Here is a 16,630-nt window from a genome sequence, read left to right as displayed (position 1 = left end):
GACCTGAGCCAAAGTAGGACGCTTAACTGACTGAGCCACCCAGGCGCCCCTGTGGTTGGACTCTTAAGCGGGTAGTCTTGGGGTTACACTGAATTTGCTGGTGGAAAAGTGGGTGTTACAGGTTGAAGGCAGGACCTGAAAGCAGCTATACTACAAATATTCATATTTTTAATGCAGGGTTTCTACGTCTCTGCCTATGGACATCCTGACCAGAGCCTGCCCAGTGCTGAGGTCTGTGTATCTTAGGATGTTTAGAGCATCCCTTTCATGATAAAGAATATGAAGGACTATCAAATGTGTTCGTAGGAGCCATTCTGCAAAACCGGCACAGTCACTGAATAAATACATTCATTACTTATGCAAGCAAATAAACACAGTGATCACTTGCTATGGACTAAGTTGAATTGGCCCCCAGGTGATGATGGATTAATGTTCTCGGACAACCCTGTCATCCACGGTGCCAGGGGCTGTTGGACTCACCAAGCTGGGTGTCTGACAGGAAGGTCTCCGTGTGAAACTGAATTCCTCCCAGGACAGCAGGTAACAGGGACTAAGGCTCTGACCTCAGCAGAGACAGTATGGGGGAGTGAAACATCAGTCCCAGCCAGAATTAGGACTCAGAACAAACAGACAAAAACCACTTGCCTTCCTGTCCAAGGTCGCACAGGCTGACAGGAGACCAGAGGGTATTTATACCTCCCTGTATCTGCTCATTAGGCGCATTTCCCTCTTGTTACTCCAACCTCTAAGCGTATGATTCCCAATGGAAAGCTGCTCTGGACATAAAGGATTTCTTCCTGATGAATCTCAGTTCCCAAAAGACTAGGTTAGAGGTCAAGGGAATCCAGTTCTTTGCTTTTTTCTCCTTTTCCCTGAACTTGCCCTCTTCCTGTTATGTAAATCTCCTAGCACGTTATCTCAGCTCAGAGTTACACTTTTCTTCAGCTCTAAGAAGGAAGAACACACCGGGATTAGGTCTCTTTAACTTCAAAACCTTGACTTGTCTCGGAGACCCAGCCCCTCCATCTCCAGTGTCTCCTCTTCTTCCTTCTCCTCCTCCTCCCCCTTCTTCTTCTTCTTCTTCTTCTTCTTCTTCTTCTTCTTCTTCATTGTCTCTTCTATGGGAGAAAAAGAACCAGGGAGGGGCAGAGAGAGACAGGGAGAGAGATAATCATAAGCAGGCTCCTCACTCTCAATGCAGAACCTGATGGGGGCTCAAACTCCAGGTTCCTGAGATTGGGACCTGAGCCAAAATCAAAGCCAGATGCTCAGCCGACTGAGTCACCCAGCATCTCTAGTGTCTATTCTTTAAAAAAATATTTCTTAATGTTTATTTATTTTTGAGAGAGATCATGAGCAGGGGAGGGGCAGAGAGAGAGGGATACAGAATCCGAAGCAGGCTCTGGGCTCTGAGCTATCAGCACAGAGAAGCACAGAGAACTGGGTTCTTCTGATAATAAACCTTGGGTTCTACACACACTGGCTTCAAGACACTTTTGCCATCACAATTAGGAATTTCTTACATTATCACAAGGTAAAAGCTATCAGTTGGTCCCTTGTTATTAAATGTTTAATTATAACAGATGTATTTAAATATTTTACGTACTACAATGTGAGCTTGACCTCTCATAGGGATAGTTGGATTCAATTTTTATAAACATACCTGAGGAAGTACATTTATGAGCTCCTTTCTACATTGTAGAAATGGCGCTTGGTCATGTCTAGTCATCTGTCTAAATTTAATACCTGAGTATGTGGTGACCCTTGAGTTTGATTCTGTCAGGATGCTTCTAGTTCTCAAACTCTGGGGCAGTGGTTCACAGCCAGAAATGAATTTTCCCCTGAAGATGTCTGTCAAAGTCTGAAGGGAAGCTGCCAAACACCTACAATTCAAAGGAAAGCACCCCCGAAAATATTATCCTGCCACACATGTCGATCATAAAATGTGAGAAACCCAGCTACACCAGCAGTTCTCCAACTTCAATGCGCGTGTGCATTCACACAGATCCCACTACAAATGCAGAATCTGATCTCCCATCCTGGGTGGCCCAGAGATTCTGCATTTCTACCAGCTCCTGGGTGATGCTAAACTGTGGGTCTGGGTCTGTGGGCCACTCTTTGATTAGCAAGCCTAGGATCTTGTGTTAAAGACAGGTGTAGGTATTTTTAAGTCTTCTGCACCAAATGGTGTCCTTGCATGCATGTAATTTTGAAGGAATAATGTATTCATTCTTTCTTCAGTCTGTGTCAATTCTGTTTTATGGCTTTTATAAGTGACAAAAATAATACATTTATGAAAAAGACTTTGTAGTGGGTAGAATAAGGCCCTTCCAAATATGTCCACATCCTAATTCCCAGGACCTTTCACATGTTATTTTTGATAGCAACGTAGGATTTAGGTAGCAGACTAAACAGGGCTGTAAATTAGCTGCCATGGAGATAAAAGGATCAGCTGTGATTCTCTAGGTGGGACTAGGGTAGTCAGGATGGTCCTCCAAATGTTGAGGATGGAGACAAAAGAGTTGATGTCAGAGATTTTGAGAATGCACTCCTGCTGACTATGAAGGTGGTGAAAGAGCCATGAGTCAAGAAATGCAGGTGGCCAGCAACAGAGACTGCAATTGGAAAGGAAACACATTCTCCCCTGAGCCTCCAGAAGGACCACAACCCTGAAGACACCTTGCTATTAGCCTGACGAGACTCTTTCGAATCTTCTGACTCCAGATCTGTAAGAACCTGTATGTGTTTGTCTTCAGCAGCTAGTGTGGGAATGTTTTATAACAGCAGTAGGAATCTCACAGGGACATAGTCAATAAAATTATTTGAGGGAACCAATTTCAAGTTTCTCCATTCATCAGCTTCCCTTGGTTAAGGTCAATTGACATTTAAAGAACCCACATTATGGAGAAGAAATTAAATCAATTTGGAAATATTTTGCCTAGCACCTGGTAGAGTGAATTCCTGGGGCATAAATGTGAGTGTGGTCTGACCATGATGCTTCTGAGGTAGTGAGATAGGCAAGCAACTCATGATCAAAATTTAGGTCACTCACATCTTCTTTATCCTTTCATCAATCCATGGACATTTGGGCTCTTTCCATAACTGGCTATTGTTAATAACACTGCTATAAACATTGGGGTACATATGCCCCTTTAATCGATCAAGAGTATGTGGTATATATATATATAAATGGAATATTACTCAGTGGTCAAAAAGAATGAAATCTTCCATTTGCAACAACGTGGTTGGAACTAGAGTGTATTATGCTAAGCAAAGTATGTCAATCAGTGAAAGATAAATATCATACGATTTCACTCATGTGTGAAACTTAAAGAAACAAAACTGATGAACATAGGAGAAGGGAAGTAAAACTAAGATGAAAACAGAGAGGGAGGCAATTTATAAGAGACTCAAAAATACAGAGAAGAAATTCAGGGTTGCTGCAGAGGAAGTGGGTGGGAGGAGGTGCTAAATGGGTGATGGGCATTAAGGAGGGCACTTGTTGGGACGAGCACTGGGAGTTATATGTAAGTGATATATCACTGGGTTCTACTCATGAAACCAACACTCCACTGTATGTTAACTAACTTGAATTGAAATAAATAAATGTAAGGTGTGCTTGGGTGGCTCAGTCAGTTAAGCATCGAACTTCCGCTCAGGTCATGATCTCACAGCTCTTGAGTTCAAGCCCCATGTCGGGCTCTGTGCTGACAGCTTAAATTCTATGTCTCTGCCCCTCTCTGCCCCTCCCCAGCTCAGGCCATCTCTCTCTCTCTGTCCTTCTCTCTCTTTCTCTCTCCGCCCTAAAAATAAATAAAAATATTTAAAATACAAATTATTTGGTTTCTTATCTATAATATTTTATTATGTGTCTCTAAAAGAACCCTATTTTTGGCATGCCTGGGTGGCTCAATGGGATGAGCGTCCAACTTTAGCTCAGGTCATGATCTTGTGGTTGACAATTTCAAGCACCTCATCAGGCTCTGTGAGATTATGTTTCTTTCACTTATATGTCCAAAGTTCCTTTGATATCAGTATCTTAACTGCTCTTAATAGTGGACACTTAATATATTAATGTGTCTTATAGCTGGGCTTTATTCTCCTCATTAGGATCCTGGTCTCTTAGTACATTGTTGTCCACAATGTGTACGACAGTCACTTCCTTACTCAAGTGTTCACCAAATATGCATCTCCAAGAAAATTTTCATGGAGCAACAAACTTTAATAAATAGATTGACTTTAGAATATGATCTCAAACTCTAGATGTCCTTTAATATGCTGAAGCAAAATTGTATTTTATTTTATTACTTTTTTAAATTTAAATTATAGTTAGCTTTGTTGAGTCCAAAGAAAAAGTTCAGAGGCAAAGTTGTACGTATATATTACATGTGTTTTTTCAAATAAACACATATACCCATATGTACATAAACACGAACTCACTTAAAAGAAATCTTATCTGAGTACAGTTGGCAAGAATGTTGCATCAGTTTCAGGTGCACAACGTCGTGATTCAACTTCTCTGCCCATTACGCGGTGCTCGCCGCAAAGGTAGCTCCTGTCTGTTATCATACAGACCCATCCAGTATCATTGACTGTATTCCATACCCCGTGCCTTTTTTCCCCAAGACTCATTAATTCCACAACTGGAAGCCTGTATCTCCCACTGCCCTTCACCCATTCTGCCATGCCCCCACAACCCTCAGGCAATCCATGAGGTTTTTTTCTCTGTATATGTAGGTCTCATTCTGGTTTCTGTGTGTTTGTTTATTCACTTAAAATTTTTTTAATGTTTATGCATTTAATTTTGAGAGAGAGGTGTGGGGGGAGGCTGAGAGAGGGAAAGACAGAGAATACCAAGCAGCCTCATGTCAACACAGACCCTGACATGGGGGTTGAACTCACAAAATGTGAGATTGTGACTTCAGCCAAAATCAAGAGGCAGGTGCTTAACCAACTGAGCCATCCAAGAGCCCCATATTTATTCATTTTAAATGCAAACTCATACATAATCTCTTATTTTATGTTGAAAGGAAACTTCAGAGAAAGTTGAAGGTGTAGGTATTAAAAGAGTAAATGTTTGAATTAATATGCATTTAAAAGAATGAAGATGTGTAGACACAAAGATTCCAAGACAGACATAAATGATAGACATACATTTAAAGGATGAATTACATTTCCTGTCCTAATGCCTCCAAGACGTCAAAATCTGAAGCATGCATGCAGTTACGTACTGAGAAATTCTCTACTAGCTAAAGAGGATAAATGTCTGTAAATGTATTTTAAATCTCCTTTTCTACTTAAAGATGAGATTACAATGCAAAATGCCTTTACCCAGGGGAAACTCCGTGAATGAAGGGAGAACCCTAGTCTCAGATTCTTTTTTTTTATTTATTTTTTAATTTTTTTAATGTTTATTTATTTTTGAGACAGAGAGAGACAGAGCATGAGCAGGGAAGGGGAAGAGAGAGAGGGAGACACAGAATGTAAAGCAGGCTCCAGGCTCTGAGCTGTCAGCAGAGAGCCTGACGCGGGGCTCGAACTCACGAACTGTGTGATTATGACCTGAGCTGAAGTCGGACGCTTAACCGACTGAGCCACCCAGGTGCCCCTCTAATCTGATTCTTAACAAAATTTCATTGGAACAACAATTGTCGTTTTAAGTCCTAACGCTGATGTAAAATAACTACATTGGTGTTTTAAAATTCATTTATGTTCTTACATTCGATGGATCAGAAGCCCGAAGTGGCTCACATTGGTCTAAAATGAAAATGATTGCAAGGCCTGATTTCTTCTCAAAGCTACCGGGATGAACCTCTTTACTTTTCTATTCCAAGCTCATATTATACTGCAAGAAAAAAAATCTCACCATATTTCATATAATTAAAACATTCTTTACAAAGAGGGGCTGAACAGCAGCTCTTAATTGTGATGTGGAATGAAAGTCCTAAAAGTGTGCAAATGTGTCATGAAGCTGTGGTATGTAGTGCTCAGGGTTCGTATCAAGGAGCTTTTTTCTCCTCCTTGTTGAAAAGGAAAACCGGAATGTTGTGTAGATGGCAGGACTATATCTCCAACACAAGCCAACAGCTTGGAGATCCAAGGGAACTAATCCACACAGATTGCTCAGTCCTAGACTTGGGTGAAACATTGACATAAGCATTGGGGGTCACTTCTGGGAGGTCTGAACTCTGAGAGCAGTGGAGTTCATGAGGAAGGAATACTCAACACTGGGGTCACGCAGTTATAACCTGGTCTATTGGGAACACAGAACCTCCAGAACAATTTCCTTTGTGTCCAGACCAGTGTCCCCCAGGGAAATCATGTGCTGCTCCAAAGAGGAGGAGGAGGGGAACGTGCCTCATGAACAGACAGAGGAAACTATAAATCCCTCCTGTGCACACCCACTGCCTGTGCCACCGTGGGCTGACGGGACCAGGTTGTTGCTGTGGAGTCGAAAGCTTGACTGGGAGACTCATGCTAGCCTCCGTTCTGCCGTCTTGTGTGGGGACAGAGTTTAGTCACCACCAATAACCATCCAGGAGGAATCCAGACGGCCACATGGACACCTCTCCCTCCCAGCTCCCAGCCAGGTGAGTCTGAGAGCTTGGCAAGACCCGGAGGAAAGGGTCAGAGAGAATCAAAGCCAGGCGCATCTACCTGAGGTCACCTGACAGCCACCAGCCTAGCCCAGAACATGGAGATCTCTATGGCCATGTACTTGCCTGATCATGCCCTTCTGAAAAAAACAGTGAACAAGGTCAGAGAGGGCCCGCTCCTTTGGTACTTGCCTTATAATGGTGGAGTCACAGGGCTATGAAAAAAGTTTGTGTGGTGTAAGAGCCTCAGGCAGAAAACTTATGGAGATGGTGACTTAGAGCCAGAACGGTTGTCATGGTATGTGCAGAATTTTGTAGCGCAAGGTCTGAACAGAACTTTTCATGTTGTGCAAACCAGAAACAGGACCAGAGTGTGCCCAACACTCGGCCAAAAGATCACAACACAAAGCCCAGGAAAAACAGAGAAAAGATGCCACGTCTAAAGAGTGAAAGGGACTTGTCCCACCTTCTCTAAGATCACAGGACATCCAGTTGGTCAAAGAAATAGCAAAGTCTCAAGGTGCTTTTTCAAAGAACAAGCAAGTCTCTTACCTTCCATTATAACCTGCCCAACTTTTGCTGTGCTTTGCATATTTCCTGTGCCGAAGTGTTGATTTATTCCTTGCCACAGGTTTCTCTTGAAACATTCACTCTGTAAGGTGAGCAACGCCTGAAGTTCCCACTAATTTTGTCTTCTGACTGAATTTAAGGTTCCTCCTTACTATTTTTACTGGGCATCAGGGAGGTAACAAGGGTTGGAATGTTTTCAGAACCAGGGATGCTCTTTCTTCTTCATGGCCCCTCGGATTTTAGCGATCACCTGAGCCATTAGATCTTTTCTGCCACTTCCATTTTATTTCACTTTCTTGTTTCTCTCTCTCTCTCTGATTTTGAGCAGATTGTTTGTGTTTCTTTAAATACAGGAAAGAAAATGAGCATGCCAGTCTGACTTGTCAATTTTATTTGTTCATGGAAAACTTATGTCATTTGCAGGAATGATAATGGATCTGCGCATCTTGAGTTATATCCACTCCGAAGTTAATTGTTGGGGTTGGAGTGAGAAATAATGGTAAAAACACAGCCCAGGGAGCACTAATTTGGTGTGTGTGTGTGTGTGTGTGTGCGTGCGCCTTGTGAAATGACATCCGTCATCAGAGCAGAGGACATGGTCCAATATATTCCAAGGTGATTCTTATAATACAGAAGCCAGAACTCAATCAACACACTGTATTCTAGAAGGCTCTATGTCAATTTACAGCAGACTTTGCAGGTAGATTCTAAAATACAAGCAGTACATAGTGTGGGTGAGTGACTCCTTTCTCTTGAAGGGGAACCAGCAAGGAGGCCACCTATTTCTTTGAAATTGCCTGACACGATCTCTGATCATTTTCCTGCTCATTCCCCTTCCCATACATGCTTCCTGTTTTGGACTCAAATAGCTCCAAGTAGTTTCATCCTCAGGGCCTTAGCTGAGGCCATTCCCTCTACCATCACACACTTCCCCACACAGGCTCCTTCCCTGCAGGTCTCTGATCAAATGTCACCTAGTTTACTGGTCTTGACCAAACACTGATTACAAAATAGCACTCATATCCACGCTCTCCTTTATATCTGCTTTTGTCTCTTCATAGCACTTGACACCCTGTGATGTCTTATTAAGATTTGTATTTGATTCTATTCATTCTCCATCACTAGATTATAGTGGCTTTTGGTTTTCAGTATCCTGTGCTCATGGCCTAGACAATACCTGGGACATGTTTGACCCTCAGTACATATTCCTCCAATGCAGGAAAGATATTCTTAGTAAAACAGTAAAATACATGACCTCTGCTGGGGAGTGTGGATAATGAGACCAAAACACCTAATCTGAGATGAAACAGGAGGGAATCTCTTCAAAAGGACAATCCTTTGGGGACAAAAGGGACAAGATACCGAAATGAACTTCTTGACTGCACAATATAAATGGTAGCATTTCAACTATGTGGGTAAACTGTTCATGTGAAAATTAATGATGTCCTTTGCCTCTTTCCAGGGGTCAGTGCAACATCATGGAACCAGGAAATATTACACGGATATCAAAATTTCTTCTCCTGGGATTTTCAGAGAGACCAGAACTGCAGCCCCTCATATTTGGACTTTTCCTCTCCATGTACCTGATCACTGTGTTTGGCAACCTGCTCATCATCCTGGCTGTCAGCTCTGACTCTCACCTCGACACCCCCATGTACTTCTTCCTGGCCAACCTGTCCTTTGTAGACATCTGCTTCACCTCCACCACTGTCCCGAAGATGCTCTGGAACATCCAGACTCAGTGCAAAGTCATAACCTATGAAGACTGTATCACACAAATGAACTTTTTCATAACCTTTGCGGGGATGGACGACTTTCTCCTGAGTGTGATGGCCTATGACAGGTTTGTGGCCATCTGTCACCCCCTGCAATACATGGTCATCATGAACCCCCGGCTCTGTGGGCTGCTGGTTCTGGTGTCCTGGATCACGAGTGTCCTGTATTCCTTGGTACACACCTTAATGGTGTTGCGGCTGTCCTTCTGTACAGAGGTAGAGATCCTCCACTTTTTCTGTGAACTCAATCAGATGATCCAACTTGCCTCTTCTGACACCTTTCTTAATAACGTGGTGATGTACCTTGCAGCTATGCTGCTGGCTGGAGGTCCCCTTGCTGGGATCCTTTACTCTTATTCTAAGATAGTTTCTTCCATACGTGGGATCTCATCAGCTCAGGGCAAGTATAAAGCATTTTCCACCTGTGCATCTCACCTCTCGGTTGTCTCCTTATTTTATTGTACGAGCCTAGGAGTGTACCTCAGCTCTGCTGCTACCCAGAGCTCCGACTCAAGTGCCACAGCCTCGGTGATGTACACGGTGGTCACGCCCATGCTGAACCCTTCATCTACAGCCTGAGGAACAGAGACATAAAGAGGGCTCTGAAAAGAATACTTGGGATCCAGTGATATAAGAACCAATCATCCAAAGGCTGAAGACATGCCCATGATTGAAGGACTCAAATCCTCAGAGTCAGGAACTGCCAATCTTTGATCAGACTGTGGAAGTAGGATCTACTCCTTCTATTTATTTCTTGGCATTTCCATTTGTTTGATCAACTTGTCTATACATTTAAGGAACTCACTTCATTAAGCTTCTGCTGTGACTGAAATACAGACGGTTTCTCCTTCATCTATTTTCAGGTGTCCCCAAAGTTTACCCCAACCTTGGGTCACAAATGCCGAAATTTCTGTATCTCACATGGGACTAGTTGGATTTCTTAAGTTTAATTTCATCTCAAATCACTTATACCATGCCGGGTAAATTTCCCCTAGATTTCCTGAGATCGATATCATGAATTATACGCTTCGTACGGAATAAAGCTACACTTGATCAGAAAGCCATTTCCATCATTTTACTGTCAAGGAGAATACAAAAGCACAGTTTCCAAGTTGAGTCTCAGTCTTTTCCTTCACTTCCTTTAGGACTCCACCTGATGATGTGGACTCTAACATTGTTCCATTTAAGCCTCAGGCTATTGACACCCCGCTCTGGCTAGGAATGTCCAAGGACTCACCTGCGCCCATGTGCTTGTCCACGCTCCCACAGACCTTTCCCTGACCACAGCCTATGCTGTGACTGCACCAGCCCTTGGGTTCTTATTGTGACTGCAGGACACAGGTCAGCAACATCTATCGGAGAAATCTAATAACCCAGGTTTATTACTCCTGTATGCTGGAGGGCTCATGGGATGGTCAAAAGCCATTCTGGGAGGTCTCAGAAGGGGAGAGAGAGTCAAGAGGAAGACAGAGAGAGAGGAAGCTGTTGAGGGATCTGGCTTTCTCAAAGACCATGGCCAGGGTGGGTAGCTGGTGTTGGGCTCACACGTTCTTGGAGAATTGTATTGAGTAGAATGTGTGGGCTGAAGGGGAAAAGCTGATTCACTCATGTGTCAGTCTCTAGTTTATAAAGGGCTTCCTGAAGTGGTACTTCGTGACTGGGGGTAGCCGAGGGCTTATCTGGTGATTGTGAAACACATCTGATGATATGTTTATTCAACATGGTTGTGTTCGAAACGGACCCGGAGAAAATACGTCATTTCAGTCACTTGCGTTAAACATGCCCTTATGCTTTGTCAGCGGTCTCTTGGTTTTATTCTGTTACTCGCTCTGGGTCCCGAATTCCTACCATAGTCACTGGGAAAACCTGATTACCTAATCTAGATCTCCCAGTGGAGTGTACTTAGGCAAATTTGAATAAATAGATCGACCTGATATGTTCTTCGTGTCCGCCTAACCATAAATATGAGGAGGCAAACTTTCGAAACACTCATTTTGTGACACACAAAATATTTCTCTCATTTTTAAAAAAAATCACAGTTCGTGCTATCCACCTATTTATTAAAGCATGGAAGATGGTGTTCACCACTGAGGGAGTTTGTTCATCGAGGCGCAGGATTGGTTAGTGTCTTCTACGTTTTATCTCTGAATTATCTTCCTGTTTCTGCTTGAAAACTTCTAATGTGATCCGCCCATATGATTCTTTCCGTTGTTACACGAAATAGCTTCCTTTTCCTGATAGATGTCACAAGTCCCATGGGATGGCGAATGGACAGTATCAGCACCATCTATATAATACATCCTTTCTGCTCTGAAATCTTTTCCACCTGCTTCACCAGAGGACGCTTCACCCAAGAACTGCATGTCTTGCAAGTCATGTGGTTCAGGGTCCCCAGTTCTTCCGCACAAATGGACATGTCCTTCAGAGTCGCCCAAGCTGACGAGCAGCCTGTTCAATCTGCTGCATAAATCCTTCTTTGCTCTAAAAAATAATAATAACATGTGAAAGGGACTGGAGATTAGGATGTGGGCATATCTGATGGTGCCTTTTTCTCCTTGCTGTAAAAGCTTGTTCATCAGGGTATTATTTTGTTCACTTAGAAAAGCAATAAACACAGATTTCACACAGCCTGAAGAATGAGCGAATACACGATCCTTTCACAATTACAGGCACGCAAGGACAGTACTTGGTTTAGAAGGCTTCACGCTATCTACTCTTATCTCTAACACAGGATCATCTTCTTGCTAATCAAACAGTGGTTTGCAGACTCAGACCTGTGCTTCGGCGTCACCCAGGAGCTTGGAGAAATGCAGAATCTCTAAGATTTTGCACTTGTAGTGGGATCCGTGTGGATTCACGGGCACGGTGAAGTTGGAGATATGATGGTCCAGCTGGGTTTGTCACTGTTATTGGTGGACATTGGCGGCAGGATAACAGTATTTTGGGGTGCTTTCCTGTGGACTGTAGGTGTTTGGCAGGTTCCCTTCAGACTTTGACAGACGTCCCAGGGGAAAATTCATTTTTGGCTGAGAACCACGACCCCAAGATTGAGAACCAGAAGCATCCTGACAGAATCAAAATCAAGGGACACCACATACTCAGATATTAAATTTGGACAGATGACTAGACATCACCAAGCACCATTCATACATCGTAAAATGTAGTTCATAATCTCAGGGATAAGATTTTATAAAGATTACATCCAAACTCCTTGTGAGATGTTAAGCTCACATTGTAGTACATAACTAGATCTCAATACATCCGTTATATTTAAGGACGATTTTATAACAAGGGACCAAATGACAGCTTTTAATCTGTTATAAAACACGTGACAGAAAAGGTGTCTTGAAGCCAATCTCTGTAGCACCCAATGGTTTATTATCAGAAGAAGTCATTTCTCTGCTTTATTATTTCTTTCTTTTTTTTAATATACGAAATTTATTGTCAAATTGGTTTCCATACAACACCCAGTGCTCATCCCAACAAGTGCCTTCTTCAATGTCCATCACCCACTTTCCCCTCTCCCCCAACCCCCACCTACCCTCAATTTGTTCTCAGCCCTCAAGGGTCTCTTATGGTTTGCCTCCCTCCCTCTAACTTTCTTTTCCCCTTCCCCTCCCCCATGCTCTTCTCTTAAGTTTCTCAAGATCCACCTATGAGTGAAACATACGGTATGTGTATTTCTCTGCCTCTCTTCTTTCACTTAGCCTAACACTCTCTAGTTCTATCCATGTTGCTGCAAATGGCAGCATTTCATTCTTACTCATTGCCATGTAGTATTCCATCGTATATATAAACCACAACTTCTTGATCCTTTCATCAGTTGATAGACATTTGGGCTCTTTACATAATTTGGCTGTTGCTGAAAGCGCTGCTCTAAACATTGGGGTGCACGTGCCCCTGTGCATCAGTACTCCTGTGTCCTTGGGTAGGTTCCTAGCGGCACTGTTGAGAACAACAGTAGACACTGGGGCGCCTCGTTGGCTCAGTGGGTTCATCTTCTGTGTCTTGATTCCGGCATAGGACACGACCCCCTGGTCATGGAACTGGGCCCCCAGATTACTTCTGCACTGAGCATGGAGACTGCTTGGGATTCTCTCTCTCCCTCTTTCTCTGACTCTCTCTCTCTCTTAATATAAATAAATAAACATTTAAAAAAGCTTCTCTCTGTCCCTCTCTCCCTCCCTTCCTCTCCCCCACTCATGCTCTCTCTCTCCATCTCTCTCAAAAACAAACAAAGAGACAGACAGACAGCACTGGAAATGCTACATCTGGGTCCCTAGGGTAGGCAATGCTTGCAAGACAAAGAGGACTAATCCCGGAGGGTTCCTTGGTCTTAGACTTGGAGGAAAGTGTGTCTCGGCCGAGATAAGGTTCCAGACAATTTACACATCAGGAAGGGGACAAGTTCAGGGAAAAGGGGAGGCAAAAAAGAACTGCTTTCACTTGGTCTCTGACCTAGTCTTTTGGGAACCGAGAGTTATTAGGAAAAAATACTTGTGTCCAGAGCAGTTTTCCACTTGGGAATATGAGATCAGAGGCTGGGGTACCAAGAGGGAAATGAGCCTAATGAGCAGATACGGGGAGCTGTAAATACTCTCTGGTCTCCTGTCAGCCTGTGCGAACTTGGATGGGAAGGGACAAGGTCTCCCTCTGTTCTTCCAGGCCCTAATTACGGCTGGGGCCCATGTTTTACTCCTTCCTGCTGTCTCAGCTGAGACCAGAGCTTTAGTCCCTACCATCTGCAGTCCAGGGAGGCATTCAGACTTGTCACAAGGAGACCTTGTCAGACACCCCAGCCAGGTGAGCCCAACGGCCCGGTGTGCCATGGATGAGAGGGTCAGAGGAATGGAAACCAAGTTCATTAACCTGTCTTCACCTGAGAGCCAATTCAACTTAGTGCAAGAGGGGTGATGCTGTGTTCATTTGTTTGTTTGATTAAGTGATGTATTTATTCAGTGGCTGTGTCAGTTTCACAGAGTGGATGCTCCCACTTTTGTTGATCTTCCATATTCTATTCCTTTAACTTACTATTAAGGCAATGGCAGTTTATTTTACCTCCCAGTGTCTCAGGAACCACACAAGTTTTTTAGATAATTGCTCTGCCTCATCCATTATATTCACTGCCCCACGCGACTCTCTGTCTCGCTGTCTGTTGAACAGACATTTTTAAGTTTGTTTGAATCACAGCAGAAACTTGCCATTCCAATGTGGAGCCTCAAATTCATTTGTCCATGGGAGGCTTAAGTACTGGCATTTCTGGGAACCATTTCTATACTTTGCAGGGAAAAGATGACTGATCTGGCCTCCTTGGGTTGTGTCCATTCCCAGCATAACCGGGATGGTGAGGTCTGTGAAGACAGGGAAATACACAACCCAGGAGGCCATGGTGTCTTGTGACTGGTGAAGGGTGAGCAGTCCTCAAAAAAGTTAGAGAGAGAGGGAGCCAAACCAGAAGAGACTCTTAAAAACTGAGAACAATCTGAGGGTTGATGGGGTTGGGAGGAGGGGGAGGCTGGGTGATGGGTATTGAGGAGAACACCTGTGGGGATGAGCACTGGGTGTTGTATGGAAACCAACTTGACAATGAATTTCATATTTCAAAAAAAGGGGGGTCAGGACTCTGAAATCCCAAGATGATGCAATACAGGGGCCAGAACTCAGTCAAGAGAAGGCACCAAGAAGGGGATCTGTGGCAACTCATGGGATGCCTTGAGACCATGATGTATACAGAGGGAGACGTAGCATGAGCAAGGAAGGCCCTGTGCCTTGAGGTCACAGTTGTAGCAGAGATGCCACTTCACTCCTCACATGTGTGACAGCGTCTGTCATCAGTCTCCATCAGGCTCATTGCCCTTGTAGCACTGGCTTTGCTTTTTGCCTTGAACTTCTGAAACAATACTTTCCTTGGGGCCTTTGTACTGGCCCTTCCCTCTGCCAGGTAAAGGCTCCCGACATAATCCTTTCTGTCTGGTATGAGTTCTGTTTTCCAATGTCACCTCGTTTGCAGAATTTGCCTAAATACCCACTAAAATAGAATGCCCTATTGGCTCCCTCCTTTCTTCCTGCTTTTCTTTTCTTCACAGCAGCCCTCACCATCTGAAATATTATAGAATTCTCTTGTTTGCTTATATACTTTTCCTCCATGATTCTAGGGATTTTCGTTCTTCACCACACCCTATTCTCATTGCCTGAAACGTGGTCAGCACTCAATTTATATTCCTGAATACTTGAAGAATTTCTCAAGGAAATTATAAAATGTATCATTTCTTACAGAAGAAACTTTTTAACAAAAAAACCCTACATCAATGTGGCAGAAGGAATCCCTTAATGGGGGCCATATCTATGCACAACATATTTAAATGAGTATCTGGGGGCGCCTGGGTGGTTCAGGCTTAGAAGCGTCCAACTCTTGATTTTGGCTCAGGTCTCCACCGTAAGCTAACATTTTGGAGATCCAAGGGATCTAATCCAGACTGATTGGTTAGTCCTAGATTTGGGGAAATGTTAAAATCAGCGTTGGGATTAGGTGCTGGGATATTTGAACTCTGGGAGCGACAGAACTCACAAGGTAGGAGTAATCAACACTGGGGTCACACAGTTATAACCTGGTCTATTGGGAACACAGAATCTCCAGGAAATCTTTCTTTGTGTCCAGACCAGTGTCCCCCAGGGAAATCATGTGCTGCAGGTTGGACAAGCAGGAGGGAAACATGTCTCATGAACAGACAAAGGAAACTATAAATGTCTCCTCTGTGCAGTCCCTCTCCCTGTGCCACCGGGGTGATGGGACCTGATTGTTGCTTCTAGAGTCCGAAGCTTGGCTGGATGACTCATGCTAGCCTCCTTCCCACCATCTTCTGCAGGGAGAGGGTTTAGTTGCCACCGATAACCATCCAGGAGGAATTCAGACAGCCACATGGACACCTCTCCCTCAGAGCTCCCAGCCACGTGATTCTGGGTGCCCAGGAGGTCCAGCAGGAAAGGGTCAGAGAGAATCGATGCCAGGTGCATTCACTTGAGGTCACCACACAGCCACCAGCCTAGCCCAGAACCTGGAGATCTCTATGGTCATGTGCTTGGCTGACCATGCCTTCCTGAAAAACCACAGTGGACAAGGTCAGAGAAGGCCCCGTTCCTTTGGTACTTGCCTTATATGGCAGAGTCATAGTAGAATGAAATAAGTGTGTGGTGTAAGAGCCTCAGGCAGAAATGCTATGAAGACGGTGATTCAGAGCCTAGACTGACTGTCACGGTGTGTGCAGAATTCTGTAGAGCAAGGTCTCAACAAACCTTTGGGTGTTGTGCAAACCGGAAACAGGACCAGAGTGTGCCCACTACCCTTGTCAAGAAAGAGGTCACAATGCAAAGGCCAGGAAAAACAAAAGATGCCACATCTGAAAAGTGAAAGGGACTTGTCCACCTTCTCTAAGATCACAGGACATCCAACGGGTCAAAGAAATATGAACCAGGCACAGAAAAAGACCCCATCTCCTACTGCTTCATTATAACCTGCCCAACTTTTGCTGTGCTTTGCATATTTCCCGTGCCGAAGGGTTGATTTATTCCCTTAGCACACTTTTGTCTTGGAGCATTCAGTCTGTAAGGTGATCCACATGCTGAACAACCCACTAATTTTGTCTTCTGACCACATTTACTTTTGCTCCTTATTATTTTTGCTGGGCATCA

At 43.9% G+C, this 16,630-nt stretch overlaps 1 protein-coding gene across 1 annotated transcript; it reads left to right on the top strand.

Annotated features, from left to right (window-relative positions):
• Positions 1-8,644: 8,644 nt before the first annotated feature.
• On the top strand, positions 8,645-9,520 carry LOC122486373 (olfactory receptor-like protein OLF4). Its single transcript, XM_043585810.1, has one exon. It carries the CDS (start codon positions 8,645-8,647, stop codon positions 9,518-9,520), a length of 876 nt encoding a protein of 291 aa, XP_043441745.1.
• The last annotated feature ends 7,110 nt before the right edge of the window (positions 9,521-16,630 follow it).

This window comes from Prionailurus bengalensis, chromosome A2 (assembly GCF_016509475.1).
Source record: "Prionailurus bengalensis isolate Pbe53 chromosome A2, Fcat_Pben_1.1_paternal_pri, whole genome shotgun sequence".
Taxonomy (NCBI): domain Eukaryota; kingdom Metazoa; phylum Chordata; class Mammalia; order Carnivora; family Felidae; genus Prionailurus; species Prionailurus bengalensis.
This window is presented reverse-complemented; position numbering and strand designations above follow the sequence as displayed.